The sequence below is a fragment of the Abrus precatorius genome, unplaced genomic scaffold (genome assembly GCF_003935025.1).
Source record: "Abrus precatorius isolate BTA unplaced genomic scaffold, Abrus_2018 Scaffold11, whole genome shotgun sequence".
Classification (NCBI taxonomy): domain Eukaryota; kingdom Viridiplantae; phylum Streptophyta; class Magnoliopsida; order Fabales; family Fabaceae; genus Abrus; species Abrus precatorius.
Window position 1 is genome coordinate 23,795,256 of NW_020874303.1, and position 26,484 is coordinate 23,821,739.

General features: G+C 32.1%; 3 protein-coding genes across 3 annotated transcripts; 1 reads left to right on the forward strand and 2 right to left on the reverse strand.

Annotated features, from left to right (window-relative positions):
- Window positions 1-5,991: 5,991 nt before the first annotated feature.
- Window positions 5,992-7,092, forward strand: LOC113855446. Its single transcript, XM_027487089.1, has one exon. The coding sequence runs from the start codon at window positions 6,138-6,140 to the stop codon at window positions 6,780-6,782; it is 645 nt and encodes a 214-aa protein (XP_027342890.1). The 5' UTR covers window positions 5,992-6,137; the 3' UTR covers window positions 6,783-7,092.
- A 993-nt stretch (window positions 7,093-8,085) lies between these two features.
- Window positions 8,086-16,609, reverse strand: LOC113855371 (pentatricopeptide repeat-containing protein At4g04790, mitochondrial-like). Its single transcript, XM_027486994.1, has 15 exons — window positions 16,352-16,609; window positions 15,956-16,003; window positions 15,061-15,690; window positions 14,319-14,501; window positions 13,913-13,974; window positions 13,244-13,351; window positions 12,578-12,691; window positions 11,580-11,675; window positions 11,332-11,430; window positions 10,855-10,974; window positions 10,289-10,393; window positions 8,933-9,097; window positions 8,725-8,852; window positions 8,556-8,634; window positions 8,086-8,326 (listed from the first exon to the last, which is right to left on the reverse strand). The coding sequence occupies exons 1-15, from the start codon at window positions 16,458-16,460 to the stop codon at window positions 8,165-8,167; spliced, it is 2,208 nt and encodes a 735-aa protein (XP_027342795.1). The 5' UTR covers window positions 16,461-16,609; the 3' UTR covers window positions 8,086-8,164.
- Window positions 16,610-23,597: 6,988 nt separating this feature from the next.
- Window positions 23,598-24,498, reverse strand: LOC113856334 (protein NDR1-like). Its single transcript, XM_027488119.1, has one exon. It carries the CDS (start codon window positions 24,424-24,426, stop codon window positions 23,779-23,781), a length of 648 nt encoding a protein of 215 aa, XP_027343920.1. The 5' UTR covers window positions 24,427-24,498; the 3' UTR covers window positions 23,598-23,778.
- Between the last annotated feature and the right edge of the window lie 1,986 nt (window positions 24,499-26,484).

The following is a 26,484-nucleotide window of genomic DNA, read 5'->3' on the forward strand; positions in this document are numbered from 1 at the left end:
TTAAATCAATACACATCATTGTTATTTAATTAAAGAGGTGAATTGATGCAAGTCACTTACCAATATAAATAAATGAGTTAAATTGATACGAGTTATTGATATAAACAAATCACTAATATAAGTAAATGAGCTAAATCAATGAATCATCGAGACCATAAGTTAGGTTAGAATAATCTCTCCCAATTAATCTATATACTTAACAGTGAGTTGAGTAAATATGAGTTTTTGAAACAAATAAATGAGTTGAATTAATAAAAGTTATCAATACAAATAAATTAAAAGAATCCATATAAATTATTGACATTTTTATTTTCAAGTTTATTTAAAGTATTAATTTATTTTTTAAACTTATATTTTCTATTTTTTTTTGCCATTGTCATTACAAATAGCTAGGATATACTTACATTTTAATCTCTCCAACATTCTTAACAATGTCTATTCTCTCATAGGGGGTTACGATCATGAATGGGGAGTCTTAATCCACCTGCTTAATCCTCGTAGGATAGTTCAAATTCTTCATATAACAAAACACATGTCAAACCATCATTCAAAACATTCAATCAATTTTCATTATGTTTAAGTCATAGACATAAATTGTTATCCATGGCAAAAATTCACCAAATTTTCAGCATTGCAACTGTCTAACTTATTGTTCAAACCAATCATACATATACAAATTTATACACAGCACATTCAAAGTTTCTAAGTCTAATCTACTACATGCTCTTTAACATGACATAATATACCATTCTAGGAACATATTCTCGTCATAACAAACACAGATTTCACATAAGCAATTCTCCTAATACATAAAATATGTGTTGCAGACTAAGGGAAATCCTATTTCACTTATTCTTTATCCTTACTAGATATTTCAAATATAGCACTTTGGTCCTACGAATTTCTCTTTGTGTAGTCTTGGTGTTGTTAGAACAAGTATGGATTTTTTAGTATATCTCCACACTAGTATGATATTGTCTACTTTAGACCTAAGTCTTCATGGTTTTGTTTTTGGACATCATCCAAAAGGCCTCATCCAAAAGCATTGGATTTCACGAATTCATGATCGATGACATCGAACACGGTAGAAGACCTTATTCTTCGCCAATCGCAGCCATTGAATCATACCCAGTCATGAAGAATTTGGAACTCGTTGTTGCTCAAATCAGAAGCAGATGAAGAGAAGCATTCAAGCAGACATTCTATGGGGAGTGGGTGGGAACTTCTTTGATAGATATTCTCAGAAAAATTTATGTGAATACTAAGATGAAGTCCATCTCTCACTCATTCAAAAGATAGATCGAGAAATAGCTAAATTAACCCTAAACTTGCTTTCGTTTTTGCTTAATGGTATATAGGTGAACCTGAACCAGGTCAAATCTTTTCTCTTCCTGACCCCGACCCTGAAGTAAGGTTGGTACTAGGAATCTATCAATATCCATTCGGGGATAAAGAAAGAATCAATGCAGTGAGCACTCCACTGATTATTATAGTTTTGGGACTGCCTTCCCTAATCAAATGTGAGGCCTAGGGATCCCTACACCTAGTAGTCAAAGTCTCCCCTGCTATGTCTATAGCAAAGTCCTAGCTTTTGTAAAGTATAGTTCCACCTACTCCCGATGCTTCCTCTTCTCAAATGAAAGCTTCTTCACCTCTGCTCTAAAACTAGGGCATTCCTCTGTAGGGCAATCGTGCCATTAGCTTATGTGCCATAGAGGTGGGAGGGGAAGGAGGTTCAAACTAATCACCATGAAACTAGTACCCGTAGTGCCCATTGTTGACTTGGAGGAGTATGAAAGCCCCTATTCCCGATTTGATCACTATCAGCGATCGTATGGAATAGATTGGACTACTTTCTTTCTTTGATTTTCAGCAAGCATTTTTTGAAAGTAACAATTCTATTCAGTTTGGTTTCGAAAAACTTTCTGGTCGCGGATTAGTGTGTTCAAAAAACTTGCTGGTTGTAGAATAGTGCGTTTTGCGCTGCAGTTTTTGGACATCATCCAAAAGGCCTTATACTAATAGAGATCTACCATACTTATATGCCCTTGATCCTCCACGATTCTAGTCAATGTGGGACTTTGTTCGCACATCCCAACAATCTCTCCCTCGAACGAAGTCCTCTACCACCAGAGCTCACCCTGGAGGGGCCCTTGCCCTCTCCTGGCTCTCCAGGCACCCTTGCAATCTGAAGGAAGAGTTTCTATCGATTAGGTTACTTAATTGTAAGGCTTTCTCCAACTAGCCATTTTATCTGAATGAAAGTCTTTCTTAGCAGCTAGGGGAGAGGGGGCAGGGAGGCCGCTATTCCTGACCGAAGAAAGGAATAGAGTAAGGACTCTACCGATTCTAACTAAAAACAAGCCTGTATTCCAGAAGAAGAGGACGATAGCTAGATCTTAATACCCTAGAAAAGAGAGAACATAAGCTCTAGCCTTATGATAAGCCTCTATTTCATAGGGGCGAAACATGTTTACAACCCTTAGAGGTAGCAAACCCTTATAGCATTAGTGAAATGCGTTAAAGAACCCTTGACCCGAAAACTTGTAAAGTTTCCACACTAGTTCTGGGGTAAGTCAGGGTATGAAGCCACCAGTCTTCACTCAGCATGCTGCTTCCTTAGTGAGAATTTTCCTACTAGTTAAGGTGCTACTACCACCAGCAAAGGGAGCGAGCTTGCCCCCTGGCTCTCTCTTAGAGGTCCACCTGCACTGGGCCTTCCCATAAGGATCCGCAACCATCACTGCACACCTGGGGCTCAACTGGCAAGGGGGTAGGGAGGCCACTATTCCTAACCGAAGGAAGGAATAGGGTAAGGACTCTACCGATTCTAATTAAAAACAAGCCCGTATTCCAGAGGAAAAGGGCGCTAGAGCTTAATACCCTAGAAAAGAGAGAACATAAGCTCTAGTCTTATAATAAACCTCTATTTCATAGGGGCGAAACAAGTTTACAACCCTTAGAAGTAGTAAACCCTTATAGCATTAGTGAAACGTGTTAAAGAACCCTTGACCCGAAAACTTGTAAAGTGTCCAGTAAAATGTCCACACTAGTTCCGAGGCAGGTCAAGGTATGGAGCCACTAGTCTTCACTCAGCATGTTGATTCCTTCCCTTCCCCCCTCGCTCTCTCTACCTGGGGATCTGATACCACTCCACCTGCACTGGGTGCTCATACTAGGGCTCACCATGTGTTCACACTGCTTCCTTTCTTTCCTCCCTCGCTCTCTCTACCTGGGGATCTGATACCACTCCACCTGCACTGGGTGCTCATACTGGGACTCACCGTGCGTTTGCGCTGCTTCCTTCCCTTCCCCCCTCACTCTCTCTACCTAGGGATTTGATACCACTCCACCTGCACTGGGTGCTCATACTGGGGCTCACCGTGCGTTCACGCTACTTCCTTTCCTTCCCCCCCTCGCTCTCTCTACCTGGGGATCTGATACCACTCCACCTGCACTGGGTGCTCATACTGGGGCTCACCGTGTGTTCACGTGGCACTACCTACATCCTCATACTGGGGCTCACCGTGCGTTCACGCTGCTTCCTTCCCTTCCATCTTTGGAGATGATTCTGTACTCCAATTTGGCAGAGGAACTCTAGGACACCCTTAGAAAAATGCACCTGGTGCCATAGCTAATTGAGTAGCTCTTGAAGCATGTGTACAAGCTCAGAATGAGGGACATGATCTTGCTCGTGAAGGTAATGAAATTATCTGTGAGGCTAGCAAATAAAGTCCTGAATTATCTGTTGATTAAATTTGAATTCCCAGCAATGGATACTTTGTAATGTAGTAATTATCGTTTGTTTTATTAATAATTAATTGCAATTAAACTCAGCCCAATCTTTTCCTAAAAAGATTGAGCCGAATACAATAAAGATACTTTTTGTATATATTAGAAATACTTATTATTTCTATAGAATACATATTCTTATTATTATTATTATTATTATTATTATATATATATATATATATATATATATATATATAATTTTGTTTTTGGTCATCATCTAAAAGGCTTCATACTAACGAAGATTTATCATATTTATATGTCTTTGATATTCTCCGATTTTAGTCAATGTGAAACTTTATTCGTACATCCCAACAAGTGTCAATGTACTCCAAAAATCATTTTATACTAAGAAATATTGAACACAAAGTTTCAGTATATTTACGTGTGTTTTTGCAGCTTACAAAAATAGACGTAAATAAAGGAAATGGAATCTGATTTACGTTGGAAAGTGCATGAGAAAGCTTATACTACAAGGAACATAATCAAACCTCTGCATGAAATTTATCAAAAAAACGCTCAACACAAATACTGTTCCTGCAGACAAAATACAGATTTTTCGTACTTATGCTTTTGAATTGACACTGGGCGAAATGAACTCCACTTTGGACTTGTGAAGATGCATTGAAAAGCTATTTCTGTGAGGAACGTGAAAATGGTTTGCATGTCAGTTTAAATGGTTACAAAGACTAAAAGAACACGGTTTTGCTCGCTGGGGTCACAAAAAACGCTTAATGATCAAGAAATGTTTTGAAAAGCTTGAATCCTATAAAATCCATGGAGACACTTGCATATTAAAACAGAGCCTTCCAACGGAGTCAAAAGTTGCAAGATAGAATGCATGAATGCAGTGGAACTTGAGCTTTCTGAAGCACAACTCGTTAAAGTTGAATGATCTTTTGTAATTTCGTATACACCAAAATTAAATCTTTAGTTTTTGACTTTCAACGAGTCTAATGAAGCAAAAAATTAAAAACCAAAAACAAGAAAAAAAAGTACAATAAGCCAAAATTGGGAGATTTTTTTTAAAGTGTGAAATTAAATTTAAATTATTTTTTATGAACATTTTTACTGTCACTCTAAAATTTCTTCTGTCACTCTTATTTAACTAATTTGAATTTATAATATTTTTTAACTGTATTAACAATAAAAATATTTAAGTAAAAAAATAAAATGAGAAGTGACAGTGAATATATTAAAATTTATTACCACTAAAATATTTATTGTCACTTTTATTTAAATAATTTTTTAAAGTAATTATTAAAATTAATTTAATAAATATATTAGAGTGACAAATTTTCACTCCTTTTTTTAATTGACGAGAAAGTAACGTTTGGGTCTTGTAAGGATGCATTAAAAAGGTATTTTTGTGAGGAACACAAAAATGAGTTTGCATGTCAGATTAAATGGTTAAAGAAACAAAAAAGAAAAATGCAATTTGGATCGCTGGTGTTGCAAAACATAAGTTTTGAAGTGTACTTATGGTTTGAACTACGATTAATGATCAAGAAAGTGTTTGCAGAAGCTTGAATCTTATACAATCCAAGGAGACATTTGCATAGCAGAACTTGTAAAACTTGAATGATGTTACCTTGCAGAACAATTAATGAGTGTAGGGAATAATGATTTTTAATTTCGTATACACCAAGAGTAAATCTTTAATTTCTGACTTCCAATAAGTCTAATAAAGCAAAAATAAAAAACAAGAAAAAGGTACGGCAAGCAAAAATTGGGAGAAAAAATGTAAAAAAAAAGAAAAGTGTGAAATGAATTTAAAATTATTTTTTATGAACATTTTTATCGTAACTCTAAAATATCTTCTGTAACTCTTATTTAACTAATCTTTATTTATAATACTTTTTGTTAATTAAATTAATAATAAAAGAATTTTAAGTAAAAAATAAAATGAGAAGTGACAATAAATATATAAAAATTTATTACCACTCTTATTTAAATTATTTTTATTTAAAGTATTTTTTAATTAATTTAATAGTAAAAATAATTCAATAAAAAAAGTTTAAACAAAAAAAGTCACAAATATATTAGAGCGACAATTTTTCAGTCCTTTTTCCATTCATGAGAAAGCAATGCTTGGTTCTTGGGATAGAAACAACATGCACAACCAGAACAGCGCTTGTGTTTCTTTTATTCTTGGATTCTAACACATAATAAGAGATACCAACAAGAGATATTGTTGTGATATTATCTGCTTGTTGGACAATTATGTAAATGTATTATCTGAAAAGTTATAGCTACGTGTACATACACACATATATATACCAAGCCAACCATAGTCCAGCTATAAAATAGAAGAGCCTTATCTTTATTCATGTTGCTTCCAAATTAACATGGCTTCCATAGTGTTCTCATATCCTTCTCCTCTTCATTGTCCACACCACATATATCCATTAACATCACAACACCCTTCAAAGTTTTCCATTAAAATCCAACCCAAAAAGCACTTTTTCATTAGAAGCACATCTTTGAACTCCCCTTCTGAGCCTGATTTTCCAACTCCAGATCCTTCTTCTAGCACAGTCAACAGTCCAGAGACTTTTCCCATTGAGAAGAGAAGAAGATCAGAGATAGTGAGAGAAAGGAGGGCAAGAAAACTTGAGAAGCCAGAGCCACCAAACTTTGAAATTGGTTGGAAAAGGACTAAAACGATTAACCTTGAGAAGCCAATAGGGCATGTCATAGCTGATTTTTTGGAGAAGTTGGAGTCCCTCATGGGAAAGGAATTTGGGTCAACAGAACTGTTGGCAAAGGTTGGAGAAATTGTTGCTGAAAGGGCAAGAGAGGAGGCTGAGATTTTGAGAGATGAAGGGAAAGTAGAGGAGAGAATGGTGACTGAACTGTTTAGAGTTTTGAGGTTGATGGAGATGGATTTGGCCATGGTGAAGGCTGCAGTTAAGGAAGAAACATTGGGTGAGAGACTTGAACAAGCTAAGGCAAGGTGCAGACAAGCCATACTTGTTGCTTATTCCTTTTGAATTCTTACATGGGAATTTGACATTGGAGATGTACAATGTAACAATAATAACTTGAAAATGTTGCTAGGTATTTATTTATTTTTTAATTGTGGTTGATTGATATTTTAATAGTGATCAGAATTTTTTCACCTAAAGAAAGACATCAGATTTGGATTTAGACAATATATCATGCTTAAGACATTGTTTTCACAATGTGATAATGATTTTATTTATGTTAAAGAGTTGTCTGTGGCATTTTGAGGTTCTTGTGTCTGAATTGGATTCTATGACGTTAGAACATTAATGGATTACTCACAATTGGCTTGAACTTCAGACCCAAATTACTTATTTGTTGTGTCGTTTCAATGTTATTCTATTTCTAGAGGGATATTTGGTCCATAAAGTGGTGTTCATCTCTTCTCTTTGTTTCTTAAGATTGAATGGTACTGCTTCTGAACTGTGAAGATAATGGTACAATAAAACCACAGATATTGCTCATCGCTACAACTACCAAGGTTACCCATTGTATTGCGCGAATTAATCTATATTAATTAAATTCATTCGGTGTGGATACTTTTTTATGGTATGCTTGACATTTTATTTAATTCTTTATTTGCGTGTGTAAGCAATTAGATAGAAATAAGATTATTCTATAAAAGAAATAATATATAATAAAGATAAATCAGGGCCATTAGGCATAATTTTTTTTTAAAAAAAAAACTTATTTACTATAATGTTTTTTTTAATTATCGGCATGGTTTGGTTAGTCAATCATATATTTATTTGATTATTGTTTTGCAAGATAAACAGAAGACCGTCTTATTATTATTATTATTATTATTATTATTATTATTATTATTAAAAGTAACTCGATATGCACTTAATTGAGACCTCGCATTTCGAAACAGCAAAGACTAAATTCCCATATATATCGAGATGCTATGCACAAACAAGAACTTGTACCGTATCACTAATCTTTTGTCTCCAACTTAAGTAGGCGTTATGAGAGGATCCCTACAAAGATACAGAGCTACATCATATGACAAGTTATAAAACTGGTTGAATTGTGAACCGATATTAACGTCAATTTGATTTCCAATTTTACTTTAAAAATACTATTACTCAACACTATAAACTTTTGTCACCATTTTACTAAAAGAATTGGGGAAAACAACTTGTTGGATTGATGTAATCATTGAGTAAAAACATTGTGCAATTCTAAAAATGTTTTGGAGGTGGTAATGGTTACACAGGAAATGTACAACAAACAAATCTAAGTTCGCTGAGTTGAAGTTAGTTATATAGATCAAAATAATTAGGGGGGGAATTCTATGTACACCAGCCCCCTATTAGTTGTAAACTTGATTATAAGCACTACACATACACCCTCTTGCTAAGGAGTCTCATCCAGCATTGTGTAAATCAGTGGCATTGGTAAATCCACTTAGAAGAGAATCGTGACATTTCTGTGAAGGTAAAAGGCCAAGTTTATCCTTGATTTCTGAAAGTAACTCGAGGCAGGTGTGCAAATGATTGGACTCTGACTCTTCAATTAGAGAAAAAACCTATACGCATACGGAAAATTGTTATCAATAAGATGTTGTCTAATGGAACCGATATAATAATGAAGGTTGGAGAAACCTGAAATTTTCCAGAAACCGAATATTTCATGACCCATACAATACAGCATAGCAGTTTGAAAGAGTTTCACACTTGCCTAAACTAAAATAATAACAGTAATACTGAATTGTGGGTTTATACTATAAATTAAGTGAAAAGGAAGCCAAAGCTAACCTTATCAAAGAGAACTTCCATAACCAATTCATCATTTTGGAACTTTTCCTTGAGAAGATTACACAAGTCAACAGCAGAACTGACACAACATACAATGAACATAGATTAAAATGCAGAATTCATTTTTAATGCCAGTAAATTCAATAAAGTAAAGGAGAAAAAATAAAACCTTAAATGCTTATTCCAAACGCAATACAAGATGATTCTGCAGCAAGCATTATTCCAACAGTCTGAATCATTCAATTCCTCAAGTAGCAGAAGCAACCTTTTCAAATCTCCATCTGAACGAGTGTGCTCCTATGAATGTTCAATGGGTTGATTGAGAATGATTGTAAGTTAAAAACTATAAAATTACTGATATATTTTTAAAACCTTACAATGAGACTCAGAACATCTTTTGGCTCCATCTTGTGTCCAACTTGCTTCATTTCCTCGTATATAAGAAGAGCCTCAGACAATTGCCCATGTGATGCTAGTACTGAGACAAGAACACTCTTGATTTGGTTCAAGCTCTTCAGTGGTATCAATGGATCTAAGATTACCTATAACACTTAGGATTAATGAGATCATCATAAAAGTTACTCAGTGCTTTAAGCAAATAATAGATGGCTCTTGTCAAAGTATATACATTTCTAAAATCACAGTATAGAGAGAAAATGCATGAGACTTTTTTGTGTGTATTGCATTTAACAATCCAAAGGTCTGAATTTATACAAGTGTACAAGGATCTATATTAATTATAGAATATTATCTAATAAAAGTAATCTTGATATTAAATTCTTAATTACCATTTTGTATATCAATACACTGAAATCATAGAATCAAGGAACAACAGAAAACAAAAAAGATGCATGACGTAGTGCAAAAAAACAAAAGTTTTCACAAATTTAAGAAGAAATGGAAGTTATTTTGGCTGAAAGTATTTATAGTATTTAAAATATATTCAAATATCCAATAATATTTTCATTGTATTTTTTATTAATTTATAGTATCATATATTATATCCTAGGATTACTTTTCACATTTCCTTATTATCTTTACAGATTGTTTTTATATTCCATCGCCTGTTTCCTAATATTATTAGAATTATGATCTAATATTAGTAATTTACAATAATGGATAGTTTATATTTGCAATTCATGCTACAAAAGCCAATATAGGTCTGGGAGAAGATATTTTAATGAAACAAGAATCAGAAAATGTAGACTTGGATCAGTCACATTGGATGGAGCAAAACATAGAGAATTTTGATTAAAAATGTAAAGAATTTTTTCTTTCCAAGAAGGCTGGTCATTTAAGAATAAGCATGAAGATACAGTATGACTAGTCATTCAACAAGAGGGAGTCCAAGTTCCTCAAAAACAGATAATAACAACATATAGATAAGGAGGACAACCAATCCTTTCTTGTAACTGCATATAGCACCTTGAAAATTTTATAAATGAAAAGAATGCATCTTGCAACTTGAAAAAGTAAAACAGAACAGCTAATGTTGACTAAATTGGTCGAGTCAAAATCCAAAGGCCAAAGCACTGGTCTGGTCTCCACACTTCAACCCATGAAAGATATTTGGAACCAATCACTAATAGTTCAAAAGGTAAACATGATTATAGTTTTTTAATATCAATTTGGTCAGCTCCCAAGCAACTATAAACATGACATAGATTTACATGCAATTATTCATCAAAATGGAGAATATATTTCACAGAAACAGAATTTCCTTGCACCCGTACCTTTTTTGCTTTCTCCAGCAGTCCACAAGCAGCATAAGCATTTATAAGTGTCGTGAAAATTTGCTTTGTAGCTATTTGTCCAGATTGCTTCAGTTCTTCGTAATACTACAAGCATAATGTTGAAACAAAATCTTAAGCTTTCAACACATCTGTGATCTGTAGACTGTGTATCTTAATTACATACTTCAGTTTATCAAAATTACAGGTAAACCTAAAAAATATTAGATTGAAGTATCACGGCATTAGCATAAATAAACAAAAAGGGACAACTGCATACTTAGTGGAGCCATGCATGATAATGAACTAGATAGAAAAAAAACAACCAAGATGCAATTTCTCTTACAGTATTTGGTTCATCTGAAATGAAGCTATGATCAACACAATTCTTATTTTTTGCAAAGTATGTGTTAATCAGAAGGAACAATATGAAAAATAACATAAACCTTTGGACACAAACATTGGATTTATAAGATCACAACAAAATGGCCAATATGGAGGAGACAAGTTTATTCTTGATTCAGATAGATATGTAAGAAACAATTATGTGGCTATTAATCACAACTTACCTTCTCTATATCCTCTTCAGTTTCAGAGTTGTTAATCAGGTAGCTGAAAGTCTGTGTATCAGGCTTTATATCAGCACACTGCATGTACTCAAGGACCCTCACCCCATCACTAATGTTTTTCTGCAAAATTTGAGAAAAGGAATGCATATTTGAAGCAGATGTGTTATTTATAAAAATATTAAATAATTCCATGCAATGCATGAGTAACATGTTATTTATATATAATAATGGAATTTAGGCTTTTTCAAACCTAAAATTAATATTTATAAATCCATCTACATGTTTAACTTGTGTGGATATAAGACAAATCTCCAAGCTATCTATCTAGACATGAATGTACAGAGTCCATTTGATCTTTCAGTCAAAGCCAGCAAAAAATGATACAAATCAATTATAGCAAACCATTCTAATCTCATTGAAGAAATAGGAATAAGTTAAGAGCAAAACAGAGGCATCCTCAATAACAAGAAACAACACCTCTCGAAAACATTCTGCCATTACTGCATTGTACATGCCTGCTGTTGGCTTTGAATTCATTTCCTTCAAATCATCAAGCATCTTATATGCACCTTCAAGCTGCATTATGAAACCAAATAAAAAAAAATTTTGATGAAGAGTTGATGTCAACGATGATTCACCAAATTATTATCATAATAGTATTTAGCAAGATGCAGTCAAAATTAGAAGAATGGCCAATGAATGTAAATAAAATATGTACAACTTACATCTTTCATCTTCAAGAACAAGTCTATCATAGATCTGAATGTTTCATCATTTGATTCCAAATTGTAACGACGTATGATAGAAAGAATCCGATGGACCTTTATTTAAGAATACAAAAAAGAAGAAAACAAACATTACACATTCAAAAAGTAAACAATGCTAGATCCTAAAGGATTCAATGTTCAAACAATTCACACAGAGCCCATTTCAGCACATACTCTCGTGAAATGTTTAATTCTTCCTGTTTTACTTGTCTTTTGCACTTGCAATATCATGAAAAATTGAAGCCATACAGATGGATAAAGGAAATATATATCTCATTGTGTAATCCTTACTGATTTGGCTTCTCTAGCCACAAGAAAAAGTGCCACATTTTCCCTAAAGGTAAAGGCTGGTGTGTTAGTAGAAAGGTTTGAATCTTAGACAAAAGCATCCAAAAGATGAACTGATTAATTCAAAGCAATCTCACTGTGCTATAAAACTACAGCCAAGAAAGATAAAATTTATGAAATAGGACGCTAAATAATGCTGCAGAAAGAACCATATATTCCTTTGCTTATAACTGTGTTTTAGCTAGCTAGAGACAAAATACTATTGGACCTTCACCTGACATCTTTAGCTTTTAGGCTCATTGATCGTTTGATCCCTTAACATGGTGGCTTTCATTATCAAGAAGTAACAATTGTAACTGATGTCAAATTAAATTTTAGCAAAAGTTAATGACAGGCCTATACTTCATTTTTTCTTCAGAGTCAAAGGAATTTCATTTAAGAGGCGTATAATGGACAAAATCATTCTTTTTATAAAAAAAGGATCATTCTTGGATCTTCACCTAAATTTAACACCATAAGCTTTTAAGTTAGACAGTTCATTGACATAATATAAACAGAAATTATTTCAAGATAAAAAATTATGTGGTGAGAAGATATGAATGCATTAGCATACAAGTTATGATCAATGAAGAAAACAAAGAAGTGATTATATGGAAGATTGGTCATACCAAATTATATTCTGATGTCTTGTCACAAATTTGTAATATTGAGTGTAACACCTCAGTCGATAAAGTCATGCCTGCTTCACACATTTCATCAACAATATCAAGTGCCACATGCACCTGCATTACAAACCAAAAAGAATTCATCTTAAATGCAATCTCCAAGCTTTTTCATAGTAATTAGAATATCCACAATATACAAACAGTCACACACACACAAGTAATGTATATTATTGAAGCCCATCACTAACTCTTGACAATAGATTATGTTTTCTCCTCCTGTCATCTATTCACCTCAGCGATCTTACTCTTCTAAGTAGTGACTTCCCACTGCTTGATGAGAAGATTAGTAAATGATCACTTGAGAAGGAAATAGCATTTATAGGTGAGTTCGAAAGTGAAGGCAATATTTGAGAGAAGGATGTGGACAGGGCATTGGATAAGATCATCAATGGGTAAAAGGAATACATCAGTTACAGAAGAAGAAAGAACAAGCAAAGTCATTATGTCAGCAAAAAAGAATGGAGGATGATGGGTGCACTTTCAATGTCTTGTTTCTGGACAGAACAGTTCTCTTATTTTCATTTCCTTTCTGGATTTCTATTTCTTCTTATAGACAAGGTTCTGCTAGTCACTTGGTCATAATTAAAAGGCAATAAGAGAAGGTTATACCTTGAGCAATGCACAACTATGTAAAATGAGCTTCTCGTATGATGAGGATGAAGGTGAAACTTCTAGTCTTTTATGCAAATCCTTGAATTTTTTTATGACATCCTCAACCTTCAAGAATACCAACAATATATGTTAAGCAACAAAACAAACACATAGACAATGATTTTTTCTCCCACAATAGACAAAGTACTATTGACAATTATTATATCAAAAACATGTATGCATTAAAACGGCTACTGACATTTCTTGATTGAGGTCAAATGTTCATATGCAACTACCCCTTTTTATCATACAAGCACAATGAAGACCTCACTGGTTTTTAATCATAGAGGAAGTATGAGTTTCAACAATTGTTTTAGATAGAGCTGGAGCATATTTTAAAAACATGTCAATTCTATCTGTACCTGAGAATTCAAAATGGTACACTGTTGATCCTAACCAACAAATGCCTCAGTTTATTTCAACATTATTGAGAATTCAAAATCAATTATCAAGAAATTGTCACGGAAGTATGCAAACAGAAACTAGCAAACTGGCTTTCATGCAACATCAATAGTACTAAAGTCTGAAGTGACATAGCTTTGGTATGAAGCAACTGCATAAAGCAGACGCACTTAATAGTATCACAGCTTCAAGTATTATTAGCCCCATTTGTGTGATTTTTCTTACCAAAAAATTTGGAATGCTAACAGCATAATTAGCAATGAAGTTTGTAATGTTATCTGCAAAATGTAAGAAAATCTCCATAAAATATATACAAGAGGCAAATTTATAGAGGAAATTAATGCCTAATCCCTCTGTATAATCAATAATATTATTTCAGATACACATAGGTAAAATGTTAAGAGAAAAAAATCTTTAATTTAATACATCAACAATTACCCAAGAAAAAAAAAGAACAATGCAGTCCTAATTTAAGTCAGTTGATACATATAAAACATGAGAATAACAAAATTCAAGAGATAAAAAGGCTCATATAGCATAGCATACATTTTTTCCTTTTTTTTCCAATGCAACTTAGGTTCATTTCTCACATACAGACAACCACACAGGCGAAAGAAAATAAATATCAAATCACCAGTTGTTTTGAAGTTCAAAAGGAACTTCTCTGCAACAGGTTCCAATAATAATCTTCCTAAAGCCTGAAATATCTTTGCTACAGATTCAGCAGATGAGAATTTTTTTATGTCTATGATCTCCAACAGCTTCAAGATCTCCTCCTTCCTTTCACTCTCACAAAGAGCCAATAAATAACTTTCTGCAACAAATTGAACTAAGTAAGTTTCTAAACATGAAACAAAATTTTCTATTATTATTGAACATCAAATTGGAGAAAAAGCAGCAACATGTTAATAGTTATGTTTCTTACTAGATAGCAGATGCAATAATTTTGAAACATGCATGTTTGGTATTGACACTTCTAATAATGAGCTGCATAATGTACTTGGAAAAAATTCCAGCATAAATTCTATTCTTAGAACATGTTTTGGGTAGAGCAGAGGTGTGAATTCAGATAAATACGTTAATTCCAATACAATAGCATAAACATTTATATCTGAATAATATGATTTAATTAGCCACATGGATCGTGTCACTTAGAATTCAATTAGCATGGCCCAAATAGTGTTCCCTCAAATGATAAAAAAAAATGTCATAAAAGACATAAATTATGTCTGTGTAATGCAAAAATACCAATGAACTTCTCAACATCTGTTACAGTTAAAATTCAAAGCTAGATGTTTGAACATAGCTTCAGCAGAACATATTGTGACAAAACAATGCAAGTGAAAAAAACAAAAGAAAAAATATTCCCCTACCTCGTAAATCAGACATATCCTCACCATTGTTCTCTACAATGTAGTTACAAAGACCCTGAATCTTTTCTTCATTATTAACTCTTAACCATAGCATCATTTCATAGTAACCCAGTCTTGTAACTGAACTAGGATTCTCATTTTCTATAACATCGCAGAAAAATTGAAACTCTTCAACCATACACATGTCAATAATGTACAAAAGAAGTGGGCGATATGTTTGCTCTTCAAGTTCTAAACCTTGTTCACTCATTGATTTAAATAGGTGAAAAACCTTCCCCATTGCTTCTATTGCAATGTCTTCGTCATCAGTACCTTTGGCCTTATCTATGCACATTTCTACCAATGCACTATATCCTTTGATACCTGGTTCCCGTCCCACTTTACCAAACAACTCAAGGGTAGGCTCTGGTCCTAGTATCTTTGCACAGATTTCAATTAACTTCTGAAAACGCTTTTCTTGCACTAATTCAAATACAAGTTTTTGCTTCTTTTTACGAGATTGCTCTTTCCATTGGATTAATACATTGCTTTGAGATATGCCCGACAACCACGATGGATTTGGCATTCTTTCAAACTCCTGTGCACCACCATCAATTTCCTCAGAATCAGATTTCCTAACTGAGTTACCACCTACAATAAGTAACAATAAACCAATATAATTTACTATTTTAGTTAAAGAGAAAACAAGTTCAGAAATTAAAGGTGATTTATTCAGAGCAGTGATGATGTAGATCACCCAGAATGAAAGGCAGAGTAATCCTGAGAAACGAAATTTTTTCAAACTTTACATAAATTCTACTGTACCTACTTCCAGCCTCCTCTGTTTTCCTCGCTATCCTAGACAAAATGCATAAATTAAATACATATTCTCATAGACATTTTAACAAACACTCACCGTAGAAAATAGAAGAAATCTGCTTAAACACCACCATAGACGAATCATCTGCAACAAAATATCAAAAAACAAAAAATGAGATATTTGTACTCAGTGTCCCACAATACAGCATTCTGAACAACAACTTCCAAGAAAAACGACACCCATTAACATAACGACTCTGATCCTAAAATACCCAGAAACCATTTCGGTCATCGTTCTTTTACTTGAACAATCGAGGTTTACATAGGAATTGTTTGAAAGGGAAAGAAACGAAGGACATTTTTAAAAAAAATTTAAATTATTAAATTAAAATATATCATTTAAAATTAAAATTTTGTCCTTCCTTACTCTTCCCTCTAAAGCCTCCTTCTCAAACAAAGGTACAGTGAAAAGGGTATGGATTTTATGAAGTGCCTGAATCAGAAGGTGGCTTGAGGTTGAGGTTTGAGAGCGTAAAATTCTCATTGAATTTGGACACAGAACGTGAGCGAGTGCTTAGATTTCTAACGTAGGAGAAGCGCATTTGCGTTTATGATCAACTTCAAACGCCACGAAATCTCTTTCTTTCAAAGGAAATGGAACCTACACAACAATTTGTCATCAATTTTCACTTCCTTTCCCTCTATGCCTCATGAATCTCTGTCCACTCCCCACTACGGAAATGCTGTGTAAGTGTTGTTCCAAGGAATTGTTACTTCCCCCCTAAACTCATGTAAAAGGGACAATTATTTATTTTTATATTAGTTAATTAAAAAATATATTTTTTAATTGATTGTTAATATACAAGTTTTTATACTCATAATACAAATTTTATAAATTATTAGTAAATATGTTTCTACATGGGACGAATTTGTTTTATTTTTATTAAATTAATTTATTTTAAAATATAAAATATATAATTTAAATATAAAAATCAATAAATATAGTAAACAAATTTATTTGTTAAAATAAATTATTATTTAAAATATGTATAATTTAATATTTCTTAACATAAAATATTTTAGTCTTAAAATATAAAAATAAACTTTATATTATTTCATGATATCAAAAATTACTCATTATTATAAAATTTTAAATAAATAATTATAACAATAAATTATAAATATAATAAATTTTTTAATATAAGTTATAAAATTTAAATAAAATAATTTATAATTTTTATTTATATATTTGTTTATATTTATTGAATTAAATTTATATGATAAATTGTTTATTTATAATTATAATTTAAAAATATTAATAAAATTTTATAATATAATTATTAAAGCATGATATTATATTTTTTTAAAATAATTTATCAGATTAATATATATAAAAAATTATATTTATTCAACTAATGTATAAAATTTTAAAAATATGCTTTCAACATCAATATATACAAAACTATATGTTAATATTTAAAAATAAAAATATATTAAATTTTTTATATATAAATAAAATTATCATACAAAATTATTTTAAATAAAAATTAATAATAATATAATATATATTCTTAATTAAAAGTTTACTTTTTGATAAAAAAAAAATATAGAATTGAGTTTTTTAAAATGATTAAATTATTCTATATTTTTTATAACTTAACAGAATTAATAATAATTGATATTATAAATAAATTAATTTTATAATAATTAAGTATAATAAAATTATGTTGTTTGGATCATAAAATTAAAATAATAAATTTATTAATTTTTTTATGTAATTTTTTAAAAATTTTAAAAATGATTAATACAGTTTATTTATCATTTATTATTTTAATTAAGAATCAAGAAAAAATATATTTATAAAGTAATTTAATGATGAAATAATATTTTAAAAAATTTATTAAAAGAATAAATATTAATTTAAATAAAATTTAAAAAATAATTTAATTAAAAATTTGATTTAATAATATTAATACTTATCTTTTCAATAAAAATTTGATTTAATAATATATAATATAAAATAATAATTAACATTCAAATGTTAAATAGAAGTTAAAAATAAATAAATATTTTTATTTTTAATTAAAAATAACTTGAAAACTTCATCAATTTTTATAAAAAATATTTTTACATAATTTAATCAATATTTTTTTTACTATTTTTAATATTTGATATAGAAAATCTTGAAATTATTTTATTTATAATAAATTTTAATAATTTCTTTATTAAATATTATTTACAGTAATTTTGTTATTGTATTTTTAACAATATATAATTATCAATTCTAATATATAATTTTTAACTTTTATGATATCAAAGCTCTTGATCTCAAGAGCTTTGGTTTTCTTCTTCCATAGTGCCAGGAAATTCCAGCGGTAGAAGTGGAAACTCAACACCTCCTCCTCCTCTGGTGCAAGACCTTGCTTTGAATTTCTTGAGTGAATATTACATCCATCCCGGTGAGAATTCCTCTCTTGTATTAGCCACATCATTGCTATCCGAAAGGAATTATCATAGCTGGGCTAGAGCTATGAAGAGATCCCTCATTTCTAGAAACAAGTACAAGTTTGTTAATGGCATGATGCCAATGCCATCCACCTTTGATCCAAGTTTTAAGGTATGGGAAAGGTGCAATAACCTTGTCCTAACTTGGATTTTCAACTCAGTAGAGCCAACAATTGCTCAGAGCATTGTCTACTTAGAGTTAGCATTAGTAGCATGGAAACTATTGAAGGATAGATTTTCTCAAGGTAATAGAATCTGCATATTTGAGTTATAGCAAGAATTGAACTCACTAAAGTAAGGTACTAATTCTGTCACTAGCTATTTCACTGAGATGACTTCATTATAGGATGAGATTGAAAATGTTAGACCTCTTCCACATTGTATCTGTACTATAAAATGTGTGTGTGATGCTAGCAGAAATGGTAAACTATATAGAGATGAGGATTGCATTTTAAAATTTCTAAGTGGATTGAGAGATGAGTTTGATGTAGTAAAGTCACAGATTCTTATGATAGAGTCATTTCCAGATCTGAGTAAAGTTTTTTCCCTAGTGATTCAACAAGAAAAGAAGCTGAGCAATTCAAGTAATGATAGTGATGTGCAGGTTTTTGCAAATGCTGAGAATGGAAGAGGTAGAGGTAATTCTCCAAACTTTTCTAATGGAAGATCTAATATGAAAATGTGTAGTTACTGTGGAAATGCATGACATACTATTGAGGTGTGTTATAAGAAGCATGGTTACCCAACCAATTTCAAGTCAAAAGGTAGTGGAAGCATAAATAATATAGTAGGGGACTCCACAAACTCCATTGTAAATGATGAAATGGACTTGAAAACTGATATTGAGATTGCATCTCAGGCCTCATCTCAAGTTTCATTGTTTGATGAGCAGTTTAAGGCTATCATGGCTCTTCTCCAATCATCAATATTGCTAGCTCTTCAAGAAACAATTAGGTAGCAGCTGTAACTACAAAACAACAAAGTCAACGTGCTAATCATATAGCTTGCAGCATCTATACCCTGACTGACACTTGGATACTTGATTTAAGTGCAACTAACCATATCTGTTCAAATGAAAAATTCTTCAACTATTTGAAACCAATAAACCATAATCTTATCACTGTGAACCTTCTAAATGGCCAAATATTCACTGCAACACATAAAGGAACTATCAGCTTGGCTGAAAATTTTATTCTAACTGATGTTCTCTTTCTGCTTGGCTTCAAATTGAATCTCATTTCTATTTTTAAATTGAGCTCACAATTTAACTTTGGTTTCTTTTTTCTCCATGACTCATGTTTTATACAGGACCTGAATACCTTGAAGATGATTGGTTTAGCTAGAAATAAGAATGGGTTGTATTGTCTTCCTCATGCTTTCTCACAATCAATTGGCTCTCAGTCATCTTCTATAAATGTGACCTTAACCAAATCCCTTTCTTTTCTAGAAACTGCCTTATGGCACTTTAGATTAGGGTATGTCTCGAATTCTAAAATAAATATGTTGTGTGCTTTGTACCCCTCTTTACAGACATATAATAAGAATTTGATTTGTGATACCTGTCATTTTGCAAAGCAAAAAAGATTACCTTACTGTGATAGCATAAGCAAGGCTAATAAGCCTTTTGATCTAATTCATATGGATGTATGGGGACCATATGGTGTTCATACTATCCACAAATATCAATTCTTTCTTACAATTGTGGATGATCAGGAATTTTACTAAAATAATTGAAACCCAATTTGAAAGAAAAATTAAGACCATTAGGTCATATAATGACACTGAGTTTTTGATGAAATCATTCTATCGTGAATTTGGAATCATACATCAAACAAACTGTGTTAAGACAACTTAATAGAATGCTAGAGTTCAGAGAACACATCAAATTCTTCTCAACATAGCTAGAGCTATTCTCTTTCAAGGAAATTTACCTAAACATTTTTGGGGCCTAGCTATTGCACATGTTGTGCACTTATTGAACAGGATACTATCCCCTATCACTAATTTTAAATCACCTTATGAAATTCTATTTAAGCAAAAACCAGATTTAAGCCTTTTAAAAGTTTTTGGGTGTTTATGTTATTCATCCACAATAAACTCACATAGAGATAAATTTGATCCAAGAGCAAAGAAGTGTGTCTTTGTAGGCTATTAGCCTGGTACAAAAGGATTCTTATTATATGAATTGAGTACAAAGACATTACATGTTTCTAGAAATGTTGTTTTTGAAGAATTCACTTTCCCTTATCAGAATAACATGCCACATACAGTTTCTAATCAGGATTCCAGTCTTAACCAACCTGACCATACAACAAACATACTTAGGCCACACACTGAACAAAGTTCCTTACTAACAACCCCACCACCTGCCATTTCACATCCTCACCTTACTACCTCAGCTTCTCCACAAAGACTAAAAAGATCACACAGATTAAAACAGAAACCTGCATACTTACAGGACTTTCAATGCAACTCAGTCTTATCATCTCAGCTGACCAATCAAGGTAGTCCCTATCCAATCTCATCCTTCTACTCCCTCTCTAATTTATCACCAAATTATGTTGCATTGTGTATAAATATCATTGACTTAAAGGAACCTAAGTCCTTTCTTGAAGCTAGTAAACAGGACTATTGGAGGAAAGCCATGGAGGCTGAAATCCAAGCTCTTGAGCTCAATGATACTTGGACTCTTGTTGATCCCCCACCAAGGGTGACTCCCTTTGGCAGCAAATGGGTATACAAGATCAAGAGAAAGTTTAATGGAACCATTGACAAATTTAAGACAAGATTAGTTGTCAAAGGTTACAACCAAATTGAGGGGCTTGACTACCTTGACACATTCTCACTAGTGGCAAAACTCACAACAATTAGAGTTATCTTAGCCCTTGCCTCTGCACACAGCTGACACTTACACCAATTAGATATCAATAATGCTTTTTTGCATGGTGAATTGAAGAAGAATGTATATGTGACTCCTCCACAAGGTATGACTACTCCTCATCTGAATAAAGTTTGTCAGCTGACCAAGTCACTTTATGGATTAAAGCAAGCCAGCAGATAGTGGTTTGAAAGACTCTCTTCCTTCCTCTTGACTTTGGGATTCCATCAAACTACTGCAGATCATACCTTGTTCTTACGATTTTTTGATTTTGGCTTCATTGGTATGCTAGTTTATGTTGATGACATTTTGCTCTTTGGTACCGCCCTAGATGAATTTGGTTCTGTCAAGCGACACTTGCATAAGGTATTTGGGATGAAAGACCTTGGAATTCTGAAATATTTTTTGGGCCTGGAAATTGCACACTCTTCAAAAGGAATTTTTGTTTCTCAAAGAAAATATTGCCTTGATCTATTGGAAGATACCTCTTTGACTAACTGCAAACCAGCCTCCACCCCCTTGAATCCAAGAATAAACTTGCAGCAGGATACAGGAGCATTATTCTCAGATGTCACTGCCTATAGAAGACTAGTTGGAAGACTATTCTATTTAACAACGACAAGGCTTAATATCACTTTTGCTACTCAACAGATCAGCCAATACTTTAATTGTCTCACACAAAAACACCACCAAGCTGCCATTAGAATTCTTTTATACCTAAAGAATGCACCAGGCCTAGGTCTATTTTTTCCTCGAAATAATACTCTACAACTTCGTGTTTTGTTGATGCTGATTGGGGAGGATACCCAAATACACGCAGGTCCATGTTAGGCTACTGTTTTTTTCTTGGATCTTCTTTGTTAAGCTGGAAATCAAAGAAACAACCTACAGTTTCTTGTTCCTCTATAAAAGTCGAGTACAGGGCCCTTACCACTGCAACTTGTGAATTACAATGGCTCTATTATCTATTTCAAGATCTTCAAATATCTTCGTCCAAGTCCTATGTTCTGTTCTATGATAATCAAAGGGCTATTCACATTGCACAGAACCTTATCTTCCATGAGATAACCACACATCTGGAAATAAACTCTCATATGTTTAGGGAGAAGCTGCAATCAGGACTCATGCACTTATTACCACTTCCTTCTTATGCTCAACTTGCTAACTTCTTCACTAAGGGGTTACTTCCCAAGTACTTCAATGCTTTTTTATCCAAGCTTGGAGTGCACAACATCTTTTGCCCTCCAGCTTGCGAGGGGGTATCAAAATACCACATTACTAAGGGCACCAACTTTACAAACTAATTCCTCCACATCGACGCGCGCACCACACACTCCTTCAAATTTTTTTTTGTTAGCATCTTTTGGTTATCTCTCATTCTGTGTACTCTATTTTTCTTTTCGGTTAGCCTTTCTTTTTGGGCTTTTTGTTATTTTTCGTTTTTACTTCCTTCCATTACACATACGTGTATATAAGTGAAGGTTTGTACCTCTGGTTCATTAATTAAAAAGAGAAAAATTGAGTAGCCATTGTCTCATATCTTCTATGTTCTTCAATGCTTCAGAAACTTTTAATAGATATAGATATATAGATTATATGAGATGTTCTGTTTTATAAAGTAACGATTAGTTTTCTTCGAGTTATACGAACTAGTGAACGCAACAAATTGATTTTACCACGTTGGTTTCTTGTTCCTAGTATACGATACAGAAATTAATTTGGTGTGTGAAGAACAGCAAGGTCGTGGAACATTGTTCGCATAGCCAAATTTCTTTCTATTGTTCTTTTGATAAACTTCAAAGCCACACCTTCACTCCAATGTTAATTGAAGCTGCTGGAGTATATGATAAATGCACTTATGTTACTTGAATTATCAAAAATATGTGATGATATTGTATATTATTTTTCAAAAAAAGAAAGAGGTCAACGACTCATGGTGCACGATCGAATAAAAAATAAAAAAGAAATCCTTACAATTTATTTCATTTTTTATGTACCTATCTCTCATGTAAATTTTACTCGCTTTAATTTCAACTCATAAAAAATTAATACTTTAGTGACCGGTAATCTGAAAAATTCATTTAAACAAAAAAAAAAGAATGATTAATTCATTAAATTAACACTAGTCTTTACTATTATTTACCCATCTAAAAAAATATTTAGTATATTTTTACATTTTTAACATTATAAATATTTTTTCAGTAAAAGATACTATTATTAATTATTTAAAAATATCTTCTAAAACTGATGTCAATATTGTCTATAAAAAATTCAACATTCAAATTATATTAATAAAAAAAAGTTTTATGTATTATTGAAAAATAGACATCTTTAAATATTTCTTATATTTAAAATATTTTTTTAATGTGCATACATAAAAGAGTAAAAATTAAAAATAATCACAAATGATATCAATTTATAATATTTCACTTGCCAGAACCAGAACTGAATCAATAAACCCTAACTAAACTAAGAGAAAAACAACACTTAATTAAATAAAATAATAATAACAATACAAACAAAAATCTGAAGTCAAGTCAAGTCAACCAATGAGCATCAAACAGGATTAAGACAGCAAAGAAAAATGGCAGAAGCGCACGATAGCGTCCAACTCCCTCGGGTGCGCCGGACTCTATCAACGGTGGGGAGTTCCCAAGCCTAACGGGTTTTGAGTACACCTTAAGACCAGAATCTGCAATTTCCACATTTGCCCCTCCCCATAAATGGTCCCGTTTCGTGTACCAAAGCAATATCTTGTACTTCACCGCCGTCTCAAAATCCACACGGTAGAACACTTTGCCGTCGACCGGCGCCGTGAAGTTGCCGGAGGCGAGGAGCGACCCTGGCTTGAGGGCCTTCTTCTGGTGGCCCTGGTAGAAGTGATCGACGGTGGCGTTGCCGAGGGAGCGCGTGGCGTTGAGTGCGACGAAGATTTTAAAGGAGACGTTAATGGCGTCGTATTTAATTCCTTTATCCTTGTTAGGGTTTACGAGCTTGAGAGTGAAGGAGAGAGTGTGGTTTTTTGGGGAATTGAGGGTTTTGTTGAGGGCAGGGACGTAAATGTAATCGATGTAGCATTTGGGTTCGTCCACTCGAAGGCTCAGCCATAGGAACAGAGCCGTTAGGCCTATGGTTATTATGAAGGTGGAGCAGCGCGTGCAGCAACTTTCGGACGCCGCCGCCATCTACGGTGGCCGGGATATCGAGACTCTAACAGAGAGATAAACGCGTTTGGTTTGGTTCGGTTCGGTTCGGTGAAGGTTGTTTTCTGTTGGAACAAATCAGTTTATTTTATTCATGGTTTTGGGGTTGTAGTTGGGAAGTTTCCATGTTTCTGTTGCGTTATTACATTCCTTTTAGATATAGTAAGTAATTTTAAATATTGGTTTAATATTTATTAAATATAAAATTAAATATATTTTTTTTTGTCTATTCAAGTAACATGAAATGTTCAATATACTATACAGTATATTTTCTTATTTTTCTTTTTTTTTTGGTAGAGTTTTATCAGACTGGTCAATAGAACTTCAAATTCTCAACCTCATCATGGGCTCTTACAATTTTTAAATTAAAGAGATAAAGTTCATATTGAGATTTAGTTCATTTGGATGAAAGTTTGAAAAAAAGAGAAAAACAATAAAGTAAAAAAATTGTATTATTTGTCTGAAAAAAAATTTAAAATAAACAAATTACTTATTTGAATTAGTGAAAATATCATGACAATATATAAATAAATTGTATTATATAATATAATAATATAAAAAATAATTTAATAAAAGAATTGTAATATTTTATACAATGTTTTATTCTCAATATTTTTTATATCATATAAAAAATATTTAATAATGAAAATAATTTAATTAGTACCTATTTAGGCTATTTATTTAGTGGTAGAAACGAAATTGGCAGATTTTTCTATGAATAGAATCGGAGATGAAATAAAGTTTTTACAAAATAAACGGAAAATGGTGATGTTTGTTCCCAATGGAAATCCTAAAGAATACTCCGTTTTGTCATCAGCGTGTTTTTTTGGCCTTAAGAAAAGTTAGATTGTGAAGTGCGTGTTTTCATGGAAACTCCGTTTCTATTGTTGATCCAATCACGCCCTTACACGAGTTTGCACCTTTTAATTATATAACGCGGTGATTGATATAGCACACCGTGCCACCGACACGTTCAATAATCTTTATCGCAACGGGTAGGAAAAACTATCAAAGAGATTTGTTTACGTGTACGATAAATTTAAATAGATATTTTCGGTGCTGTTATTTTATTAAATTAAAATTTAATTTTAAGATTTTTGTATTAAAAGTTAATGTTGAAAATTGAGGTAAAATAATGAAATAAATTTTTCATTTTAAGTAGACAACATTAGATGTACTTGTAATTTATTGGTGGGTTTTGTTGTAAAAAAATGTTAATAACGCATTTTTTAATATATTTTTATTATACTTTTATTTAAGATTCTTTAAAAGTGAATTGTTTATGAATTATATAACTTTGAAAATAATAAAATATTAATAAATAAGGTATTATCAACATTTTTTTAGTAATTGAGCATGTGGTAAAACAAGTTACTAATTCCTTGAGTTTTACGACGATATTAACCCATTTATAGATTATCCATTTGAGCCATAATTAGCACTAATCCTAATCCAATAAGTTGGAATGACAACATTTTGTTACCCAATTAACATAGACACAAATCTTTGGATATACATGAAGAAAAAGAAAAGGAAGTAGAGATCCCTTGTTTAACTTGGTTCATATAGAGACAAGTTAGAAGTCATGTTTTATTCGTGAAAAAAAAAAGGGAGAAAATATATAAATAATATATTATAACATGCTTATAAATAATAATAAATTATATGAATAATAAAAAGACTTTTGAGCAAACCAACATGCACACAGTAGGATTTTAATGCAGCTTCTTACATATACGAACAATACCTTACATTATTCTGTTAAAAAAAATTAGAATTCGTTTTGTTTTCTGTTTCTAAAAATAAATTTTTTGTTAAATAAGTTTTATTTTTATTTTCTTCTTAAAAACATTTGTTTTAAAATATAATTTTAAAAATTAAAAACCGAAACAGAAATAAACGTGTTTTCATTTTTTTTTTCTTATTCTTTTTTTAATTCTTAAGCTGTACGAGATAAAATTTTAAAAACTTCTCCTCTCTTTCCTTGTTACTTTTTTTTTTTATTTTTTGTCAATTATTTTCCGCAATCAATTTTTTTTT

Bases quoted from the DNA above. Each gene is read 5' to 3' on its own strand.
- LOC113855446 (XM_027487089.1), top strand. From the start codon at position 6,138: ATGGCTTCCATAGTGTTCTCATATCCTTCTCCTCTTCATTGTCCACAC.
- LOC113855371 (XM_027486994.1), bottom strand. From the start codon at position 16,460: ATGCGCTTCTCCTACGTTAGAAATCTAAGCACTCGCTCACGTTCTGTG. The intron at 16,004-16,351 runs GCACTTCATAAA...ATTTTGTTGCAG, and splicing joins CAAGCCACCTTCTGATTCAG to ATGATTCGTCTATGGTGGTG. The intron at 13,975-14,318 runs ATTTGATATTTA...AGATTTTCTTAC, and splicing joins GAACTTCAAAACAACTGGTG to ATTTTGCAGATAACATTACA.
- LOC113856334 (XM_027488119.1), bottom strand. From the start codon at position 24,426: ATGGCGGCGGCGTCCGAAAGTTGCTGCACGCGCTGCTCCACCTTCATA.